This window comes from Myiozetetes cayanensis, unplaced genomic scaffold (assembly GCF_022539395.1).
Source record: "Myiozetetes cayanensis isolate MyiCay16 unplaced genomic scaffold, myiCay2020 scf5-8, whole genome shotgun sequence".
In the NCBI taxonomy this organism is placed as follows: Eukaryota; Metazoa; Chordata; class Aves; order Passeriformes; family Tyrannidae; genus Myiozetetes; species Myiozetetes cayanensis.
In genome coordinates this window covers 1,234,367-1,256,189 of record NW_026087742.1, presented here as the reverse complement: position 1 = coordinate 1,256,189, position 21,823 = coordinate 1,234,367, and the positions used below count along the sequence as shown (strand labels likewise).

The 21,823-nt window shown below is 58.1% G+C and overlaps 3 protein-coding genes across 6 annotated transcripts in view; 1 reads left to right on the top strand and 2 right to left on the bottom strand.

The window, feature by feature from the left end:
- The window catches only part of FAM168A (family with sequence similarity 168 member A), a 66,618-nt gene extending 61,173 nt beyond the window's left edge, over positions 1-5,445 (top strand). For both annotated transcript variants that reach the window (XM_050333502.1, XM_050333503.1), the window contains 5 exons: positions 594-719; positions 2,318-2,460; positions 3,052-3,226; positions 4,488-4,617; positions 5,353-5,445. In XM_050333502.1, coding sequence (XP_050189459.1) covers positions 594-719; positions 2,318-2,460; positions 3,052-3,226; positions 4,488-4,600 — 557 coding nt within the window. In that variant the 3' untranslated portion in view covers positions 4,601-4,617; positions 5,353-5,445. The remainder of the gene's footprint in view (positions 1-593; positions 720-2,317; positions 2,461-3,051; positions 3,227-4,487; positions 4,618-5,352) is intronic.
- Positions 5,446-8,979: 3,534 nt separating this feature from the next.
- On the bottom strand, positions 8,980-16,619 carry RELT (RELT TNF receptor). 3 transcript variants are annotated; one of them, XM_050333484.1, is made up of 11 exons: positions 16,561-16,619; positions 14,128-14,185; positions 13,507-13,593; positions 13,255-13,409; positions 13,085-13,170; positions 12,596-12,832; positions 12,347-12,427; positions 12,178-12,259; positions 11,907-12,080; positions 11,696-11,816; positions 8,980-10,211 (listed from the first exon to the last, which is right to left on the bottom strand). In XM_050333484.1, exons 2-11 carry the CDS (start codon positions 14,170-14,172, stop codon positions 10,173-10,175), a joined length of 1,107 nt encoding a protein of 368 aa, XP_050189441.1. In that variant the 5' UTR covers positions 14,173-14,185; positions 16,561-16,619; the 3' UTR covers positions 8,980-10,172. The 3 variants fall into 3 exon arrangements, with proteins under 3 accessions (XP_050189441.1, XP_050189442.1, XP_050189443.1); XM_050333485.1 differs by lacking the exon at positions 16,561-16,619 and adding an exon at positions 16,361-16,538; XM_050333486.1 differs by lacking the exon at positions 16,561-16,619 and having other exon boundaries at positions 13,276-13,409; positions 14,128-16,191.
- Positions 16,620-18,094: 1,475 nt separating this feature from the next.
- ARHGEF17 (Rho guanine nucleotide exchange factor 17) overlaps positions 18,095-21,823 on the bottom strand; it is a 30,057-nt gene continuing 26,328 nt past the window's right edge. Inside the window, exons 16-22 of the mRNA XM_050334098.1 lie at positions 21,432-21,678; positions 21,264-21,350; positions 21,105-21,172; positions 20,668-20,816; positions 20,410-20,584; positions 19,758-20,000; positions 18,095-18,868 (exon numbers count right to left, since the gene is read on the bottom strand). Of these exons, the coding sequence (XP_050190055.1) occupies positions 18,678-18,868; positions 19,758-20,000; positions 20,410-20,584; positions 20,668-20,816; positions 21,105-21,172; positions 21,264-21,350; positions 21,432-21,678 (1,160 nt within the window). The 3' untranslated portion in view covers positions 18,095-18,677. The remainder of the gene's footprint in view (positions 18,869-19,757; positions 20,001-20,409; positions 20,585-20,667; positions 20,817-21,104; positions 21,173-21,263; positions 21,351-21,431; positions 21,679-21,823) is intronic.

Sequence of the window (21,823 nt, the reverse complement as noted above, 5' to 3'; positions counted from 1 at the left end):
GTTCCTGCGTGCAGTGTGGCGTGGAAAATAGACCAGGCAGCTTGGAAACCCTTCATAGCTCCCAGAGCCCACCTTCCACTAGCCCAGGTTGCTCCAGGCCTTGTCCTAGCTGAGTTCTGTTGGTCCCTCCTCAAATCCCACAAGGTTTGGCTCTTGAGGTTCTTCTGGATTCTTTTCCTTGGCACCATAAATACTCTTCCACAAACTGGGACACAGAGGAGACCTGTCCCAAAGCCACTGCTGACCTTCCCAGAGTTCCTCAGGATCACCCAGCGCTGGGATGGGCCAGTCACAGCCACCAGTGGTGGCACCTCTGAGGGTTTTTTCTGGGAATAAAATGCCTCACACCCCAGGCTCAGCCCGTTTCCCTGCTGGGAATCACAAGGCCCAGGGCAACCCTTGCTGGTTTGGAGGGACAGAGGTGACCTCTGGGGAGGGATGGTGGCCACAGATTCTCCTGCAGGTCCCTCAGCTCACCCGTTCTCTGTAAAAGGTGGGAGTGGAAGGGAAGGAGCAGCAAAATGATTCCATAAGCATGGGAATTGTCTCTCCCCTGCTGTGTGTGTGACTCCTCTTCTCTGTCTCCACCCAAGCCACCCTCCTGATGAAGCAAGCCTGGCCTCAGACCTCCTCGTCCTGCGCCACCGAGGGCACCTTCCACCTCCCCGTGGACACCGGCACCGAGAACAGAACCTACCAGGCCTCTTCTGCAGCTTTCAGTAAAGACACCTTTCCTTCTGGGCTTTGATTTCCTGATCTGGGCACCATTTTGGGTGTTTATTTAGGAATGGGGTTATTTGGGATCATATTTGGCTGGGGAGGGATCTTAAAGACCCTCTTGTTCCAACCCTGCTGTCTTGGGGCAGCTTCCACCAGACCGGGGTTTTGCCCCGAGCCTGCTCCAACCTGGACTTGATGGATGTGTTAAAATCATGAGGAGGAATGGTTTTCCTTCCCAGAGCAGGAATTCTCCTGGAAGTGGAGAAGGTGGAACCTCTCCCTCAGCTGTTTGTGCCCCAGGAGCAACCTGGTGCTTGTCTCCGAAGGGACATTGTTTCCTGTTCCCTTAAAATGGAAAGAATTCCAAACTGAAGCCTGATTTTCAAGGGACACCAGCTGAAATTCTGGCTTGAGCAGAGGCAGGGGGAGGAGGAGATGCTGTTCAGGCAGCATGGGCAAACAGGCTTTTCCAGGTGGAGCTTTGGAATCTCATCCCTGAGGAGGACAAATGGTGCCTCCTCCGGGAGGGCTGATAAGCTCCCTGATAAGGCAGAACCTTTGACAAGCCTTTGGGAGGCTTTCTCTTGGGAAAGGGATTTGCCTGCAATTCTTTGGGGAAATGATGCCTAAATTCACACCAGGCCAAGATTTGACCAAGTCGTGAATGTTTGGAAAAATCCCAGCTTGTGATTAGTAAAAAAATTAGATATTGTTGGGTGAAATCAGCAATTTTTAACACAAACTGGAGCTTAAAGGCTCATTGTTGTCCCCACCTCCAGACACCCCTCAGGTGCTGAGGACTGGCCAGCTCCCAAGGTCTTTTTTGGAATAAAACAAATCCAGAATTGAAAAAAAAAAATTGACAAGAGGGAAAAACAAGAGGCTTAAGGCTATTTATTTATTTATTTATTTATCCTTTAAAAAAGCACAACTTGAAGTATTCTTGAGGGTTTCTCCCCATTTGGCAGATAAACAATAATGTTTAATTAATGGAACCTCCAAAGGCTGGGAATTCAGGTGCTGTGACATCCCAACCTCGGGGCAGGTCACACCTCCTTTAAATGTTGCCCCTTCCACGAGGTTTTATGGCACTCCCCTACCAGGATCCTACATTTTAGTTTATTCCCCATATACTGAACCTCTCCTAAATGCTGGAAAATGAATTTCAGTTTCCTTAGACCTTCGATGAAGTCTCAGTGTGGGACTTGGATGCTCCAGATGGTGACCAAGACCAGGGGATGCATTTCCTTTTCCTTAAATCCAAGCAAAAGAAAGAGCACAGTTCCAAACTGCTGTGTGAGGATCACAGGCCCTTCAAAGGATGAAATATTTAAAGGCACCCATCATTTTCCCCCTGGTGGATGTCACAGAATCCTGGAATCCTGGAATGGTGCAGGATCTCGAAGGGATTTGTTCCAAACCCTCGTGATGGGCAGGGACACCTTCTTCTATCCCAGGTTGCTCCAACTTGGCCTTGGGCACTTCCAGGGATGGGTCAGCCTCCACGACCAGCACCCCGAGCCCCTCACGTGTGCGTGGCCCAGCTGTGCTGCCCCAAATCCCACCCTAAAGCCGGGATTACTCCTGTCTTTCCCAGGATACACCGCAGGGACTCCCTACAAGGTGCCGCCGACCCAGAGTAACAACGCTCCTCCCCCCTACTCGCCGTCTCCCAACCCGTACCAGACCGCCATGTACCCCATCCGAAGTGCCTACCCTCAGCAGAACCTGTACACACAGGTAGGTGGGGCCTGCCAGGGGGTGGCTTTCCCTCTGCTCTTTAACGTCCAGCAACCATCCCTGGGAGCTGCCTCTCCCAGGGATGGTCCTTCTCTCCCTCATGTTTCAGGCCCTTCATTGTTTTGGATGTGGAGCGTTTTCTGTTGGTTCCTTTTATTCCCTTTGTTTTCAAACCCCGTGAGTGTGGCCAGCCTGGGTTTTGGAGCCCTGATGGAATCCCAAGAAGATGATCCACTTCCCAAACAAGCACCTTGGGTTCCTCCAGGAGCCCCTTGTCCATTTCTTCCATCTCTTGTTCCTTTTCTACACCAACAGCCAAAGTCTTTGTGTCCAGGCCCTGTTTCATCCCACCCAACAGAGCTTTGTCCCGGATGGATTGACTCCTTGATCCACGATGCTGATCCCCCCTTAGTCCTGTTGCCTCCATCCATCCACCCATCCCACACACCCACAGGCCCAGCTTTCCCCATTCCTTACCCGGCTCTCCAGTCACAGTAAAGACACCACAGGAAACACCAGCCCTTTAGGCTGGGAAAGCTCCGTTAAAAACATGGAATGATGGCGGCTTTTCCCCTTCCTTCCCCCCCTCAGGGAGCTTATTACACCCAGCCGGTGTACGCGGCGCAGCCCCACGTCATCCACCACACCACCGTGGTGCAGCCCAACAGCATCCCATCGGCCATCTACCCCGCTCCCGTGGCCGCGCCCAGGACCAACGGAGTGGCCATGGGAATGGTCGCCGGCACCACCATGGCCATGTCAGCAGGTGAGCAGGGAAGCCTTGCCACGCTCCGGAATTCCGCCACATCGGTGGGATGTACCCAAAAACAACCCGTGCGGGACGCTCATCCTGCACAGCATGAAAAATTCCCAGCCTTGAGTTCTTTCCTCTGAGTGTCCCATAAGTACGGGAATCCCCGGGGTTTGTCCACTCCAAATAGTTGGATTTGGAACTCCTCAAGTTCCCCTTTTTTTAGGGCTCTTATGACCTTGTTTGACATTATGTTTGGTTTCTCCCTCCCAATTCCTCCACATTTTATGTGCAGGATTCCTTGGATTGCTGGCACGTCATGGGCTGGGTTTATTTGCTTCCAAAGCCTGTATTTCTCTCATTAACAATTCTTATTGTATATTGAATTATGCCAAGAAATGCATCATTCATCCTTTTGCATCTGCACTGGCTGGGAAATAGGGCTCTATTATGGGATGCAGCCCCTGTTCCAAGCAGGGGTGGGTGTGACAGGAATCACTTGAGGATATTTACTGTTGCTTACTCTGAGAAGTGGATTAATTAATATATGTGGGATGTGTTAGAATTCCACTAATTCGTAGAGAGACTCCCAGAAACCGGGAATTTGGGTTGAGCACCCGGTTGCTCCCAGAACAGAGCAGTCCAGGGCTGTTCTCCCTTCCCATGAAGGCACTGTGCACATTCCAGCTGGAAATCCCTCTGGCTGAAAAAAGAGGTTGCACCAGGCAGTGCCTTCATGGCTGGGAGAGGATCAATCCTGCTGCATCCCGAGGCTCTGTGGCTTTAAAGGAAGCAAAAGAACTCCTGGGAGATGAGTGGCAAAGCTCATCCTAATTTTCCCTGGAAGAGCTCTTGGTTTTTTTTTTTTCTCACCTCCCTTTGCATCCCTCATCCATTCCAGTTTGGTCCTTGGATGGTTCAGATCTCCTGCTGCAGTTTAGCCTGGTGCCTTCAGCAGGTCAGCTGGACTTGTCTTTAGGGACAAGGAAAGTTGGGAAAAAAAAACAAACAAACAAACAAGGAAAACCCTTAACAAGATGAGGTGATGACCAGAAGTACCGTGGAAAACACACTGGAGCTTCAGGTGTGTTTATTCCACTCATGGTGCTGGTTGATCCCAAGTCCAACAAGTCCAACACCTTCCAGCTAGGTCTCACAAGCAGAAGGATATTTGGGATGATGGAAAAGCTAAAAGGAGGCAACTAGTGCTGTTCCTACCCCTGGAACAGGCACCACTTCCCGAGGGAGCTCTCCTTGATCTGTGTTTCTCTTGCAGGAACCTTGTTGACCACCCCCCAACACACCGCCATCGGAGCACATCCCGTGTCCGTGCCAACGTACAGGGCTCAAGGAACCCCCACCTACAGCTACGTACCTCCACACTGGTAATCCACTGGCCAATCCATGTGAGTGACCCCTCTGCTCCACCCCTGGGCATTAACCAACCTCCCAACCTCAGCCAGCCTGGCCTTGGACACTTCCAGGGATCCAGGGGCAGCCACAGCTTCTCTGGGCAACCTGTGCCAGGGCCTGCCCACCCTCACAGGGAGGAGTTCCTTCCCTATATCCCATCTATCCCTGCCCTCTGGCAGTTTAAACCCATTCCTCCTTGTCCTATCCCCAAATTCCCTCATCAAGAGTCCCTCCCATCACTGGGATATGGTTTTTTTCCCTGCTGGAAAGATCGTCCTGTCCATGAGTACTGGGGTTGTTGCACGTCCCTGTCTTGCCCAGGATCCCAGAAATCCCAGGGTTGCTGCACATCCCTGTGGTGCCCAGGATCTCAGAAATCCCAGCTGCTTGTTCTTGGTCCATGGTGTCCAGTTAACACGGTTGATGGGAACACTGGGAGGCAGCAGAGATCCCACCCAGCCCTGGGCTTATCCCAAACCTCTGCTTGTTGGACACATTCCACTGGGCTAATCCTGCCCAGGGCAAATTGGTGGGCAATTAGCAGGGAGCATCCCATCTTCATATCCTTGGGGTTGGATCCCACCACTGAGCTCAAGGAGTTGTCCTCAGGGATGGTTAAATTCCATATGGATCAGCTCTACGTGGTGCAGGAGTGCAGAGAACGGCCCTGATCTTCCCCACCTTGCTTCTAACTCCTCGTTCTTGGGTATTTTTTTTCTCTTTCCCAGATCCAGAATCAAACATTGTATGCAACTCCACAAGTCTTACATCGGTGCCACGGCCCCTGGGCCGCAGCGCCTCGTCTGTTTGCAAGAACAAAACTCAACAAACCAAGTGCAAGGGTCACTTTATGCATCCTTTAGTGGTTTTTGTAAAAGCTGCTTTTTCTAATCTTCTGCCTCTCTTTTATTTTCCCCCCCACCCCACCCCCCCTCCCACATGAAATCGTGTAACACACATGACTGACACCGAGCAATAGTAAAAAAAGTTCTTCTCTTTGGTCCTTGGAAAGCTCAGAATCTTCACTTTGCCAGCTGAGTGGTGCAGAGATTCCCTCCCCCCCCACCAACACCCCCACTTCTTGTTCTTTTGGGTTCTCCTTCTGTCGTCGTCGTCGTCGTCGTCGTCGCCCAAGCCGAGATTTTTGCAGCATGGTTGATGTTCAGGGGACTGTGAAAAGCACAGCGCTGGTTTTCCTAAACAGGCAGGTTTGTTCCCTTGGTTTGTTTTTTTTTTTTTTTGTAGTTGGAGATGATCAGTGATTCAATCTTCCATCACGTATTCCGAGCAAATTGGTGTCTTCCAGAATAGCTGTCGTGGTAGGTTCGAAATCCGCAGTGGAGTTCTGAGCCCATCCCTTCTTTTTGTAGGAGTAAGAGGATGTAAATGTGGGGGAGCGCTTGTCGTAGGGAGGGCGAGGACTGGTCACCCTCAGGGGGCCTTGGGCTGCTCTTCCAGCTGGGAATATGGATGGTGGCTGATGGGAAGGGAGCAGCTCGGGAAAACGAGGTGCTCCCCATCAGCCGCGTCCTGGGGCTGAGGGAGGGAGAAGGGGAGAGGTGGGGAAAGAGGCGAGGAGACGGCCAAGGGTTGGCCTGAAGAGCTTCTGCAGATGCAAGGTTGGTCTGAGGAGCTCAGGATATGGTCTGAAGAGCTTTCCCAAATCCAAGGTTGAGATGGAGAGCTCTGAGTTGGGGGTTGCTCTGAAGAGCTTCTCTGACTTCAGGGTTTAGTCTGAAGAGCTCCAGATCCAAGGGTTGGTCTGAAGAGCTTCTCCAGAGCGTGGTGGTGTAGGAAAAGAGGGCGTCTGGTTGATGGAGACGAGTCTTCAAGGCAGGGCGAGGGGAAGGTCTGTGGCTTCACCCTTCACCTGTGTCACTGGCAGGGCTGAGACCAAACTTGAGGGATTGAGGTGCCCCCTCCCATTCCTTGGGCTCTGAGACTTCCGGGAGAAATGTCCATCCAGGCACAAACACCAGCACCGTGGAGAAGGGCCGGAAGGGGTGGGAATTCCGGCTGCTCTGCCGGAGAAGGGGGGAGATGTGGGAGGAGAGGAAGCAATAGCAATAAACACGTCGCCTTCCTCCCGGGAAGCACAGGTGGGAGCAGGGAAGGCATCCCCAGGTGACATGGGGCAGGGTGGGGGGACGGTGGTCACACACAGGCTGTGGGCACCAGGGGGGGTTTCGGGGGGTTTTGGCTCAGCCAGGGACACGGGGACACGAAGGTGTCTCACCTCGGGGTGTCCCAGTAGAGCAATAAGTTGAGGGAGTTTGTGTTTGCAGACAACTTGTGGCCAGTTTATTTTTAAACCCTTCTCACTAAACCCAGCTTAGAAACGAGGGTTTGCTTATTTATTTCTCTTTCCCAGGGTGAACACTTGGTTGGGTTCTGGTTTTTCCCTCAACGTGCCAAAAGTGTTCCCTGTTGGCAGCTGTGCCGCCCCTTGGGCTCCGAGGCTGTCAAATCCAGAGCCTCTGGAGAGGTCAGGTTTGGAGCTGGAGGTGGGAATCCCTCAGGGCACTGCCTGTCCTGGGTTTCCAACCCGTGTGTGGTGTTGAGTCAGAGCTGGGTGCTCCACTTTGGTCGTGCCTGGATCACGTCTCCTGATGGACCCGAGGGCTCTGGAGGGTCACCTGGACCCTCCATGGTGGTGCAGAGGTCAGGCTGGAGGGTTTTTTGGAAGAGAAGGTGACCTGATGTTGTTGCTTTCGGTGGTGTCACCCAGCTTGGCTTCTGCTGCCACTGGGAGGAGCTCCTGGAGCTCCTTGAGCACGGACCAGATGGGGCAGGAACGAGCTTAGGGATCCAGGAGGACTTTTCCAGCCACTGTTTGCTCTGTCAGGTTGGGCGTTGGCAGCAGCACTTCTGAGGGGGGGGGTTTTGTTGTTTGGTTGGTTCAGCTGGTTTTTAATGGAATTGCATCCCTCTGAGCAGACCCAAGAGCAGCTCCAACGCTCCTCACCCTGTTATTCCCAGGCAGGAATCCCGATTAAGAGAGGGGAAATATTTGAGGGAATTTCCTGGGGAGGTCACGGCCTCCCTTGTGTGGGGACAGTGCTGGGGGCCACCAGCTTCCCAAAGATTTCAGCTTTGCTGGTGTTGCTTATGGAAGAGGGTTTTCCATCGCCCCAGATTAGTGGGGAAGAGCAGGAGGGGTTAAACCATCCAGGGAAGTGTCTGAGATGAAAATTCCAGCTAAAGAGGAGGGAAAAGAACTCCCAACCCACTGTTCCCACCATTAACCCATCCCTGCCTTTCTCTTGACTTCAAAACACCAGCTCCAGTGTGAAATTTGGGGGGGAAAAATAGGTATATTAGTCCTGGTGGTACCTCCCCCCTTGGAGCCTGGACCTCTCATGCCTCCACGTGGCTGAGCCCTCCAGGCAAGGATTTGCTCCTGGATTTTATGGATAATAAATAACCCGTTTTTTGCAGTTCCAGGATGGAATTACCTTGCAGTGTTAAAAAGGAAGGGGTTTGTTTTAATGCTGGATGTTCAGAGGATAAGGTTTTCCCACAGCCAGCGGAATTTGGTCCTTTCCAGAGCCCTCTTCCCACCCCATTTGCCATCCCCTGCATTCCCCCCGGGAATTTGGGATGACGTGGTTCCCAGCTGGAGGGCGTGAAATCGGATCTTGCTTTTTTTTAAGGGGGGGTGGAAAACCCACGTTTGGGGCTTTATTTTTGATAGGAAAATCCAACCAGCCAACAAGAGCAATAAGAGCCGCTGGATATCCATAAATCCAGGGTGTTTTTTTTTTGGTGGGGGGGAAGTTTGGGCTTACTTTTTAATTGCCAATATTTTCAGGCCCTCCAACTGTCATTCCCAAATCGTGGTGACCCTCTGCCCATCTTCCCTTGGCTTTGCCAGGAGCTCCTGAGGCAGGAGCAGCTTCCAAATATTCTCTGCCGTGTGCTGGCATTTCCACAAGGGAAAAAAAAAATGGAAAATAAAGCCTTTTACGGAGCTTGGAAAAGGCGTTTTTGTGGCGCGTTGCACTCGTAGATTCTCCAGTAATTCGTGGGAATGTTGGCAAAGCAGGGATAGGAAAATCTGTGGTTGAAGGGCAGCGATTCCCGTTTGGAAACGCTGGGTTGGGCTGTTTGGAGGGAATAATCTTGATGTAACAAGGCCACCTGCAGCCTCCCTGTGTCCTCCTGCAAGGGACGGAGCTGGGGAGTTTTCCTGGGGGGTTTGGGATAAGGGAAGGGATTTTGTAGGGTGGGGATCCTTCGGGAAGCACGGCAAGGAAGGGATAATGAGGCAGTGGGATCCGGGATCACATCCAAACCCTCCCATTCCCAGAGCATGGAGCAAACCCACGCAGGCTCCTCCCCCTCTTTTTATGTCATTAATTTTGTAATTAATTTTAATTCATTGATTGAATGACCTCCAGACCAGCTCGGTTGGAAATATCCTTGGGCCCTTTTAAACAAAAATAAATAAATAAAAAAAAAAAAAAATCCCCCCCAAAAAAATACCAGAAGAGAAAATAATTCAAACCCAAGAGTAACCACGTCTTCCAAGTCTCCAAGGTGTGGAGGGAACCATGGCCTGGACCTGCTGCCCTGGAGAGGCCCCCCCACCCCTACACCACCCTCCCAAGCCTCAGTTTGTCCATCTGGAATTTGGGGTTGTTTTCCCCGTTTGTTTTCTGTTCTGGTTTCGGTTCTGAAGATCAGGTTTCGTGATCTCCCTGACAGATCCCAGCCGAGAGTTTGTAACTGTCCGATCTTTTCCTGTCAGACGTAGAACGTTCGAGAACTTACGGAAGTGTTTCCAAAAAAAAAAAAAAAAAAAGTCAATAATAATAATAATAATAAAAAATTAAATAAATAAATAAAAGAAGCCCGACGGGGTTTGGTGGTCGGGGTGTGATGGTTTTTTTTTGGCACAGGGATGTGGAGGGGGGAGGGGTGAATGGGACGGGCCATGAACCCATTGCTGGGTCGATGGTGGGGCTGGATGGTTCCCAACCCAGCCTTGGGTGGGTTGTCCCGATGATCCCGACGTGATCCTATAGAAACATCTCCTGTGGGAAGTGAAGTGTGTGGCCTTCACGGGGAGTGTCCCCACCGTGTTCTCCTGGGCTCATGGAGATATTGGATACAGGGTGGATGGATGCAGGAGACAGGCTTTGCCCGGAGCAATCCATCCCCAGTGGGGGTTGTTGGTGAGGTGGGAGTTCTCCTGTCGTTATCCTGGCAGCTGGTGATGGGAGGGGAAATCAGGAGCTCGTGGTGGTCCTGGAGGGGCTTCAGTTCAGCAGACCCCGGGAGGTGACCGTGGATGACATTCCAGTGGCTCCCAACGGAGCTGTGCCATGGTGTGGTTCCCAGAGATCGTGTCCATCGGGCCACCAGGCCGGACCACGGCACAGGGAATCCTTCCCACCACCTGGGCAGGGCCTTGGATTTGCTGTGCTGCCAGCAGACACCTCGGTGGCAGGAGCAGAGGCTGAGCTGCACTTCCAGCTCCTCGTGGCTCTGAGCGGGACTGGCTTCACACAACGCCCCGTGTCCTCCAGGGGGGTCCGTGTGGGTGTCACTGTCCCCCCGAGGCCACCCCCGGGCCAGGTGCCACCTGTGGAGGAGGAGGGATGGACCAGGGGTGAGGGGTGCACACGCACAGAGCTCCAGGTGCCCATGTGTGAGTGTGAGCACACAGAATCCCAGGATCACCAGGGTTGGAAAAGCCTTCTGGGATCACCAAGTCCCCCCCTGTGCCCGATGCCCACCTTGTCCCCCAGCCCAGAGCACTGAGAGCCACGGCCAGGCCTGCCTTGGACACCTCCAGGGGTGGGGACTCCAAACCTCCCTGGGCAGCTCCTGCCAATGCCTGACCACCCTTTCCATGCAAGAAATTCCTGCTGATGTCCAACCTGCCCCTCCCCCTGGCACAACTGGAGGTCGTTCCCTCTCTTCCTGTCCCTTGTTCGCTGGGAGCAGAGCCCGAACCACCCCCCCCAAGCTCCCCCCTCCTGTCAGGGAGTTGCAGAGCCAGAAAGTCCCCCCTGAGCCTCCTTTTCTCCAGGTTGAGCCCCCCCAGCCTCCCTCAGCTGCTCCTGCTGCTCCAGCCCCTTCCCAGCTCCGTTCCCTTCTCTGGGCACACTCCACCCTTGTCATGAGGGTCCCAGAACTGCCCCCAGGGCTGGAGGTGCCTCAGCAGTGCCAGCACAGGGACAGGCACTGCCCCAGCCCTGCTGCCCCACCGTGGGTCACACCGGTGCCATTGGCCTCTTGGCCACCTGGGCTCGTGTCCACCAGCACCCCCAGGGCCTTTCCCAGCTTTCCAGCCGCTCTGTCCCAGTCCTGGAGTGCTCCAGGGGACTGTGTCCCACCCCCACTCCATGCCAGGCACACGTGGCCACCAGCACGGGCAGCAGGGAGGGAGGACAGGGCTGGGGGGGACACATTCAGGGACACGTGAGCCCGAGCAGCTGCCCATGAGTCACCAGCAGCCCCCTGGCCGTGCCACCCCGTGTCACCCCGCGTCACCCCGCGGTGTGGGACACCCCCTGGCTCCTGCCTCGGTGTGCCCAGGGCTGAGGGGGGGGGATGGAGGGGTCCCTGCACGTACAGAAGTGGCCATGCCCCCCTGCAGAGCCTTCTGCCCGCACACAGGGCACGACCACTCATGCAAATATATGCTAATGTGCTGTTCCATACCTGCTTTTAGGGGGGTACAGAGCAGGAAGGGGGGACAGGGGTGTTTTAAGGGGGGCACGGGGGTGTATTGGAGTCCCTGGCTGCTGCAGGACACCCCAGGGGCCACCAGCCCTGTGTCCCTGCAGCACCCCTGGGCATCAGCACCCAACCCACAGCCCCCCCGACACACCCCAAACAAATGGAGGGTGAAAATAAAGGGGTGTTCAATTTTTAAAGCCTTTTTTTAAGCCTCCCAGCTGCTGGAAGAGGCCTGGGGGCGATGGGGCTGCTCCAGCCTCACCCCTCACCAGATACCCCCGGGAGGCTTCAGAGTATATGCACCCCTCTCCAGCCTCCAGAAACCCCGGGTTTTCCCCTCCAAGAGCTCCCCCCGACACTCCCTCCACACGCTTCCCTCACCTCCGGGGGGCCATCGGTGCCTTTCAGCCACGGGGGTCTCATCCCGCTGCCGGGGAGGGGTCCCCGGAGGGGCTCAGCCCCCGCCTCGCTCCGGAGCTCCGGGATGCGGGACACGCGGAACCTGCCGGGGAGGGCGATGGGGGAGCATCACATCAGCCTGTCCCATCCTGGGGAGGGGACACAGCCCTGCTGGGGGGGCGTCCCTGCTCACCTGCCGATGGAGAGGATGGTCACCTCGCTGGGCTTGGGGACCCTGGCGGCACCGGGGGGTGGCAGCACCGCCGGCCACTTCTGGGTGCAGCGGGCGCAGGGGGCCGGGCCCTGCACCGTGTGCGGGTGCTGCTGGTGGTGACAGGAGGGGGGGAACTGCGGCAGGAGGTGCAGCCTGGGGACAGGGAGAAGGAGATGCCACCGTCACCACGGGGCTGGTCCCACCACGGCGGGGTCCTCACTGCAGCCCTGAGGGGGAAGGGGGGTCTTACTTGTGCAGGGGGGCCCAGCTCGGCGGCATCAGCTGCTGCCTGCGATGCTCCTTCAGCAGCTCCTCCAGCGCCGCCGCGTTTTCTGGGCGTGGGAGACACCAGGGAGTTGGGGGTCAGGGGGTCTGGCACACGTCACCCCCTTTTCCCCCACTCCAGGGAACCCCCCGACCTTTCTTCTCAGTGATGAGCCGCACCAGCACCCCGATGGTGTCCTCGTTGGCATCCTCCAGCGGGTAGATGGAGCTGGGACCTGCGGGCAGAATTTGGGGGGGAGGGGGGGGGGAGGGGGACAACTCAGCGATGGGGGATAAACCACCCCAAAAACAGCAGGATGAAACAAGCGGGGTGCGCTGGGACAACGAGGATCGGGAGGCGTAGGGATGGGCTGAGGTGAGATGGATGTGGGAGGGCCGCTCACCGGTGCCGCCGGGCTGCGGCTCCTTGCTGGCGGTGCAGTGGTACCCCTTCTTCTTCAGCAGGTTGCACACCAGGATTCCCAGCAACCCCATGGCACAGAAGACCGGGACGATGGTCAGCACGGCCGCCTGCGCCGCCGCCGCCGCCTCCTCCTCTTCCTCCCCCCTCGGGGTCACCCGTGTCCCGTTGGTTCCCAGTGCTCGTCCCGGCGTTTCGGGGCTGCGGACCCGCCGCCGGCCTGGAGGATGGGGGGAATGGGGAGGCACTGATCAGCCTCGGGGAGAGGGGCTTTCCTGGGATTCCATCCCGTTTTCCCAGGAGCCCTGCTGCAGTTGGACCCCGGGGAAGCAGGAGCCGTTGGTGTCACGAGTGGGGCCGTTCCCAGCTGCCACATCCCGGCAGGACACCACTGCTCCTCCCAGGGGCGAGCACAAGCTCTGCCGTGTCCCCCCCCTAACCCCGGGGTGGCACCTGCAGCTCCAGCACCCACCTGGGCACCCCGGGGTGCTGCGGGGGGCAGCGGCGCAGGGCAGGCACCGGCCCCGGGGGTCCCTCTCCCCTTCGGGGCTGTGAAACCTGCGGGGGCGGGAGGGCAGGAGGGTCAGGATCCGGCCGGGAGCGGGGTCGGGGGTTCCCGGTGTCCCCCCCGCCCGGGCTCACCCCGGCAGGCAGGCTCCGCACCGGCTGTCACTTCCCGCTGTCCCCGGGGCCACCAGGATCCTGTTCCCGGCCCGGCACTGCGTGTGAGCGGCACAGGGAGCGTCCCCCAGGGAGAAGGTGCCGGGGGGACAAGCTCGGCACGTCCCCCCTGGATCCTGCGGTGAGGGAGAGGGGGTGTTGAGCCGTGGCTGGATCATGATCCATGTGGATGTGCCGCAGGGGGCGCGGCTTATCCCTCTGGGCTCGGCTTACCCCGCCGGGCTCCTCCCCGGGAGGGCATCCCGGTGTCCTGTGCTCCCGGGAATTCCAGCTCTCGGCCCCCACGAGTCTGCTCAGCACCTGCGGGAGAATCAAAGGGCTCAGCGCCGGCTGCTCCGGCTCTGCCGCTGCTCCAAGGCCTGTGCCAGTGGGAATGTAGCTCCAGGGGGGTGGGATGGGGGTGGTGGGGCGGAGATGAACCCGTCACAGGCCACGTGGTGGAGGCAAAACTGTCACCTGGACCACGGCAGATGCAAACCCTTCACCGGTGAGGGCACGATGAGGGTAAACCATCATCAGTGACATGATGGTCACAAACCCATCCCAGATGCCAAATGTGGCCCCAGAGATGCCACATTCCTCATCAGCCCCTGCCCTGGAAGAAGATTTTATGAAGGAGAGAAAAGGAGGGGGAAAAAAGGGGAGGGAGGGGGAATCCTCAATCCAAACTGAGCATCTCCCCAAGTGCTGCAAGTTTCCAGGTGGGAGGTGTTTTGGGATACCCTGCTACGGCTGTGGAGTGGTGTTTGAGTGTCAGAGGTGCCAAAGGCAGAGAAGCAGAGGGATGGGCTGGGAATGGATGGGCTGGGAATGGATGGACCAGGCCATACTCACCCCCAGGACGGTGACGAGCCACCAGCGCATCCCGTTCCTCTTCATCACCAGGGGACGCCTGCCCAAGGGGGAGCACCGGGGTCATCATCCAGGGAAAATCCCGGTGGAGAAGCAACTTGGGGGCCCTATTTCCCCCCACTGGGATGCTCCAAGGTATCTGCCTAAATATCCCTGCACCATCCCCCAAAAAGCTTTATTAGAGGATTTATGGGGTGCATGGCATCATCACATCCCAACTCCATCCCAGACTGGAGAGGCACCAACCCCTGCAATGGAGTCACACCACCCATGCAAGGAGCAGGTGACGCTAAATAAAGTTAAAGGAAGGTTCTCCCTGCTCCAGAGGAAATCCTTGTGCACCTGCCACAAGGAAATGAAGTCACTAAAAAGGAAATAAACACATATTTAGACACAAACTGGAGCGAAACGAAAGGTGTTTCCCACAGGAAAATATAAAATTAAAACCTCAGCTGAGAGCACGGAGGACAGGGGGAAGGAAGGAAGGAAGGAAGGAAAAAAACAAACAACAACCCAAAGCCGGATCCAGGCTCAGCATGGAAATCCTGCCGCCCGCATGGAAACTCCCCCGGTCGTCACGGTCCCGTGGGAGCCTCGGAACAGCCTCTGCCTGACGAGTTTGTACTAATTAGTGGCCTGAGATGCAGCTCATTAAACATGAGAGGGGATGTTGGGGGTGGGGGCTGAGCCAGGTATTTATGGGATGTGGGTTGGGACAACCCACAATGAGAATCCTCTGTGCGCCAGTTCCTCCCAGTAAAGGAGCATCCCATCAGGTGCCAGCATGGAGCCAACCAGCCCACCTCTGGAATCCCCTCCCCCCGGGATCTGGGATGTGCCCCTCGAGCACAGAGGGAGGAAAACTGTGAGCCAGCACTTGTAAAACTCGGGTTCAAGCCTAACGTGAAGCATTTTAATCCTTTGGGGTTGTGGGATTCAAGCACCTCGGGAATGATGCCACAGGCTGGCACCTCCCAGGCTGCTGGAGCATCCCGGCTCCCCAGGGAATTCCAGATCCCCACAAACGGATTAACCCCCCCCCCCAGGAAGAGGGCTGGCCCCAGGTAAAGCAGATCTGAGGCCGGGTTTAATCCAGGGGTTAAGGACATCCCTGAGGTGGCTAACAGGGATGCAGGAGGCACAGGGATCAAAGAGTGCCAGCTCCTGGTTGGCACTGGAGCTTTGCCGAGTCACGGCCACCCCAGGACTCATCACCCGGTTTTGGGGGACCTCAGGGACCACCCCAGGTGGGGAGTTGGAATGCAGGATCATGGGATGCCCAGCACGGGATGCCCTGGCACAGCAGAGAGAAGCCCTGAAACTGCTAAGACCGACATGATTTGTCCCTCAAGAACCACGGGAAACCAAAAAATAACCCCAGATCTGTTTTTTGGGGACCTCCAGCACCTCCACCCCCCACCTGGCTGGTGCATCGATGCAAACGCAGCAGGAAAGGTGACTTGGTTTTGGAACCCTTCCCCCAAAATCCCTCGGGATCACAGAAGCCTTTTATTCCCATTCCTGCTTTAATAGAGCCTGTAATCCAAGGCTGCCCACTGGGATTCCTGGGTTTCCCTCCCTGTAGGGGAACGGGGTTTCAGCCGATGGCTCCTGCAGATAAACGGAGCTAAAAGGGAGCAACTGTTCGGGAAAACTTCGGGGAGCAGCTCTTGGAGGCAGCGCGGGACAAGGAGGGGATTGTCCGGCAGATGGAGCGAAACTCGGCGCTATCGCCTCCCCCGGGGCCCCCTCGGAGCTGTGGGAACAGCGGGACCGCCACAAATATCCAGCATTAAAACCCAGCGATCCCAGAGGCAGCGCTGGGATCCCGCCAAACCCGGGCAGCGGCACGTTCCACCCCGATTTTTGGGGGGCAGCCCCTCATCCCAGCGCAGTTTTGGGGGGCAGCCCCTCACCGCATCATCCCGGCTCCCGCCGGGCTTTTTGGCTTCGAGCCCTGGGATTTTCCAGCTCCCGGCAGCAAAAAAGACCCGTCACGATTCGCGATCCTTATCCCTTCTCCCAGGCAGCCGCTGCCGAGTTTTCCTTAACCTACTTTTCCCCCTCTCCACCCTTTATTTTAACCTACTTCGGCGCTGCCGCAGCCGGAGCCTCCCGGCCCCGCCGGGGGGTCCCCACCGCCCCTAATTCCAAGCTCTCCCCATGCCCCGCTTAGCGACAGACCCAAGGCAGCACCCCCTCACCCTTTTTTTACCGCAAATCGGGGGTTCCAGCACCCCAAAAAACATCACCCCTCGCTCCGTCGCACAACGCGAAGCTGCAGCAACCGCAATCCCGGAGCGCTCCACGGGGGAATTAACCCTTCCAAGGCGAAGGACTCCGAGCCCCCCGTGTCGGGATGAGACCCCCCCCGGGTAGAGGGGGGTCCCGGAGTCGGGGGACCCCCTTACCTACCCCGCCACGGAGCCCCCCGGGCTCCCCCCGGGGCCGCCCCGTCGGTCGCGCCTCCTCCTTATGAATGAACCGAGGGCGCGCTAATTACAACAGGGCACGCCCCTTTCCGTGACGTCACGGACTCGCCCCGCCCCTATCCCAGCGCCGCAGCAGCGCCGCCTCCCGGGAACTGCGGGAATTTGGGAATGTTGGGCCTTTATCCCGCCCTCGTTGGGGTTCTGGGGGGGGGGAAAACGCGAGGAATCAGAACGGGGTGATTTTTGCCTTCCCAGAAGGAATTAAAAAAAAAAAAAAAAAAAAGGATTTTCTTTTTCGTCCCCATATAGGGTTGGGGACACCCAGGTTCATCCCCGTGGTTGTCACCTCTCCCATGGGGACAAGAGGGTGCCCCGCTCTGGGAGCACTGGTCTTGCCTGGATCTTGGGATGAAAGCAGGAAAATAGGGGGAAAAAGCGGGGAAATGGGGGGGCGGGGAAGAGGGAAAATTGAGGGGTGAAAGCAATCCATAGGTGCTGCACCCAGCTTTCCTACATGTCCTATAGCACATGGAATCTCGCCCTCTGCCCTAGGGAACAGTTTTCCCACACTGGGGACACCCCAGTTGCAGCTGGGCCTGGCGATCCCTCCATCTCCCAGTGCTCCCCAGGACCTGCTTGTCCTGGGAATGGGATATATCCCAGTGCTCTGTGGCACAAGGGAGGGATCTCCTCCCCCAACATCCCCCTTGGGATTATCCAGGACGGAACAGCTGCACCCCAGTAGTGGGAAGGGTTTCTTCATCCCACGTGGCACCGGTGGGTGGCATTCCCAGTGATGCCAGCGGGTGGTGGGAGCTCCTCACCCTGTTCCTGTCACCCCACCCCGAGGGAAGGACGAGACCACGCCGGGTTCACTCTGACACGGGTGACCTTTAATGACAAAGAGCCTCCACGTGACTGAAATCCCGCCCCAACCTTCCCAAAATATCCTTATCATCCCAATTTATAGCACACCCACATCCCCCCCGCCCCTCCCCGCGATGGCTCCATGTGGGACGGCAGCATTCCCGTCACTCACCCACCTGGTTCATCCCTGCCACCGCCGCTGTCACCTCTCCCATGGGGACAACAGGGTGTCCCGGTCTGGGAGCACCGGTCTCAGCCGGGCCCTGAGGTGAAAGCAGGAAAATGGGAAGGAAAAAAGCGCAAACGGGGGAGGGTTGGTCCAGAGAGTCTCATTTTTAGGGTCCCCACACCCAGTTTGGGGCCACCCCCGGTGGGAATGTGAAGATGCTTGTCCTCATCCAGGAGATGCAGCAGTGCCTTCATCCCACCGCCCAGGCTGCGAAATCCCACTGGGAATCACAGAGAACAGGGAGGGGAAAGCCCCAATTTCCTTACCCCCCACCTCCACCAACACCCAAGATCCAGCTCCACCAGTGGGGTCCAGCTCTCCGGGAAGTTTGAATCCCTCAGCTCCAGAGCAGAGGGACCCACAGCGATGTCAGGATGCACCAGCCACCCCCCCAGAAACCGCCCCCAAATAAATAAGGATGTTTCTATATATATAATATATATATATTTAAAACAAACAAACAAACAAACAGAGCTATCTGGGTGCTGGCGATGGAGCAGGCGGGGGAGCGGGAGGCCCGGGCCGGGGGGGGGGACACCGCGCCCACATTGTCCCTGGGGTGGTCCCGCGGCGTGGCCGGGGGTCCCGAGGCGGGGGGAGGTGACAGTGCCAGGCCCCTCCTCCCCGTCAAGCAGGCACACACAAAACCGGAGAGCAAGGCGTGTCCCGGGCTGTTGGCATCCTCCGGCCGGGCCCCGGGAGCGCTCCGTGATCCCAAGGACACGCACCCCCTCCCCCCACCACACACGATGTCCTGGATGCCCCCCGAGCGGTGAGTGTCCCCCCACACCCCGAGTCCCGTGCGGTGGCCGGGGGGACGGCGGGGGGACCGGGGCTCATCCCCCCCAACCCCGAGCACACAGAGAGCAGCCGGGTTGGAGATGAGAGGTGCTGGGGCGGGGGGCGCTGGGGAGGGGGGGCCGGGACCCCCCTCTCTGCACGCAGGGGGGGCAGCGCCCCCCCTTCCCGGGCGGGGCGGCCCGGGGATGCCGGGCCGTGGCTGTTCACGCTCTCCACAGGAGGAGGTGGTTGGTGCTGTCGTCCCGCCCCACGGTCTCGCTGCTGCTCGTCAGGCGGAAATCCTCGTAGCCGTCGCCGCCGCTGATCACCAACATCTTGGGCTTGGCCAGGCCCAGGGCGGGGCCGCGGGGCCGGCCTGGCTCTCGTTTCTCTGCCTCGCTCGGCTTCTCGGCCCCTGCCAAGTGCAGAACCCCCCGGGGTCCTGTCAGGTGTCCCCACGCGGCTGCTCCGGTCCCCGGCAGCGTCAGGGAGGCAGCTGCATCCCAGCAACACCATCCCAACAGCATCCCAACATCATCCCAGCAGCACCCCAACAGCATCCCAGCAGCAGCATCCCACCACTATCATTCCACTGTCATTCCATCCCAGTATCATACCACCAACATCATCCCAGAGTCATCATCCCAGTATCATCCCACCGGCACCATCCCAGCATCATTCCACCAGCATCATCCCACCAGCATCCTCCCAGTATCATCCCACCAGCATCATCCCAGCATCATTCATTCCACCAAGCATCATCCCTCCAACAACTAGGTGACCTTCAAGGCCCCCTTCCAACCCATTCTACTACTCTATGATTCCAGCATCCTCCCTCCAGCATCCCATCAGCATCCTCCCACCATTATCCCTGCACCCTCCCACCAGCATCATTCCACCAGCATCATTCCACCAACCATCCTCCCACCAGCACTTTCCCAGGCCCCAAAAAACTCCTCACATCTGCAATAGCCCCTCTCACCCCCAAATTAGCTCCCCCAGCCAATGTTTGCCTCTCCCTTCAAAATCTCTGACATCCCATCTCCTTCTCCCCATCCCATGCCAGCTTCAGAGCTGGGCTGGGTGACACAGCTTTCCCGTGGCTTTTCCCCGTGGGAATTTAGGTCCCCCTGGGAAATTCGGGGTCACTTGTGCTGGCGGAGGGAAGTTCAGCACCCGATTCCCACCCCCAGATTTTAACAAGGCAGAGGTGGAACGGGGACTTCGACAACAACATTTTCAAGGCTCCTCTTGGTTATCCACCGGTGGGACAGCCCTGGGAAATGTGTCACCGTGCCACCTACCCGTGTCCCTGGGCAGCGGGAAGAGGACGTCGAAGCCGTCGGGCAGCTCGATGGCCGTGAGGAAGCGGACGTGGCCCGTGTGGCCCTGGGAGAGCCCCACCAGCGTGGGGGCGGCCTTGGGGGACACGGAGAGGGTGAGCACCACGCCGGCGCTCGTCCCGATCCACAGCAGGTCCTTGCACACCAGCAGCGCCGTGATCCGCAGGCAGGCGGCCTTGTGCTGCCGGATAATGGCGTCCGAGCCTGCGGAGCATCCCGGGAATCAGCGCCTCATCCCGCCCGGCCCAGGGCGTGACCCCCAGCACCACCATTCCCAGGGATGTGGGGAGGGACCCCATAAATCCCATGGCTGGTATAAAGCACCCCGAGGTGCTGTCAGATTGGGCTGACAGGACAAGGGGGAATGGCTTCCCGCTGGCAGAGGGCAGGGAGAGATGGGATATTGGGAAGGAATTCCTGGCTGTGAGGGTGGGGAGGCCTTGGCGCTGGTTGCCTAGGGAAGCTGTGGCTGCCCCATCCCTGGAAGTGTCTAAGGTTGGATGAGGATTGAAGCCACTTGGGATAGTGGAAGCGTGTCCCTGCCCATGGCAGGGGGTGGAACCGGATGAGCTTTATGGTCCCTTTCCAACCCAAACTGCCCTGGAATACTCACCCGCGAGCATCTTGTGCACGGGGGGGGTGATGTCGGCCTCGGCCAGCTGCTCGTAGCTGGTGCTGTGGTACAGCCGGACCTGGGCGCTGCCCTGGAGCGCCACCCACACGCCGGTGCCGGCGCCCACCATGCAGGTGACGCCGCGCCCGCCGTCCTGGCCCACCTGGAGCGTGTGCTGGGGGGGGGACAGCGGCACCGCCGTGACGCCGGTGCTGCCCCCCCTGCCACCCAACCCCACCCCGGCGCTGCCCGCGGTACCTCCTGCGCCAGCGTGGCGGGGTTGAGGACGATGACGCGGTTCTGGCAGCCGCACCACAGCTTCCCCGCCACCGCCACCATCTTGGCGATGGGGCTCCCCGGAGAGCCCAGAGACAGGGATTTGGAGTTCTGGGGGTCCCAGAAGCGGCCTGTGAAGGCAGGGGGAGAAGGGGGTGGGTGGTTAAAGCACCCCCAGCTTGATGTCTGGGGATGCAGTGGCTGGAGGTGTCTGTCTCCAGGTCTTCCCTTGTAGGGGACATAAACCGGTGTCCCCAGGGGATGCCAGCGGCAAGCAGGGACAAGAGGAGGAGGATGCACACCTCCAATTTTGGTAGCTCCAGTCCCCGAGTATCCTTCCCCGGGGGGCTACCCGAGCCACCCACCCTCCAGCCACCACTTTGGGGCAGCATCTTCTGACGTTCCCAATCCGGCCTCACCTGCCTCCCGCTGGTACACGACGAGCTCCCCGTTGGCCAACGACACGAACACCTGGTTATCCAGGTACCTGCGGAGAGAAAACACTGCTCAGCCATCCCAAACCACCCCGCCACGGCCACCCACAGGAGCTGGAAACCTCCCCCTTTTTCCCCACTCACAGGATGCACATGACGGCGGCGGAGTGCTGCATCTTCATGCTGTTCTTCCTGTTGCGGATGTTGTCCGAGGACTGGTACACGTGGATGCTGTGGGGAGAGCAAAGCCCGAGGCTCACCAGGGGTTGGGGGCCACCCACCCTACGCACCCCCTCCGTCCTGGGGACGTACCACCCGTCCTCGGTGCCCAGCCACATGGAGCTCTGGTGGGCCTCGGGGTCCAGGCTGAGCAGGTCCTCGAGGCTGCCGCGGGTGAAGGAGCCGCGGCTGGAGCGGCGCAGGGCCCGCCCGTCCGTGGGGCTCTCCCCGTGCTGGGCCTGCCCGTAGGTGCCAGTGATGGGCATGAAACCAGGCTCCTGCTCCTCCTCCGAGCTCGTCGTCTCCACCGCGGCCTCCTTGCAGCTCGGGATCTCTTCGTCTGGGCAGGAGCAGCGGGAGGAGGGAACGGGTCAGGCTCGGAGCACCTCACACCCTCCGAAGTCAGGGGGAAGAGATCACTGGTCCCCTCGGGATGTTGAGCCCAGGGGAGGACATAGGGATGCTGAGCCCCAGAGCCCAGCAGG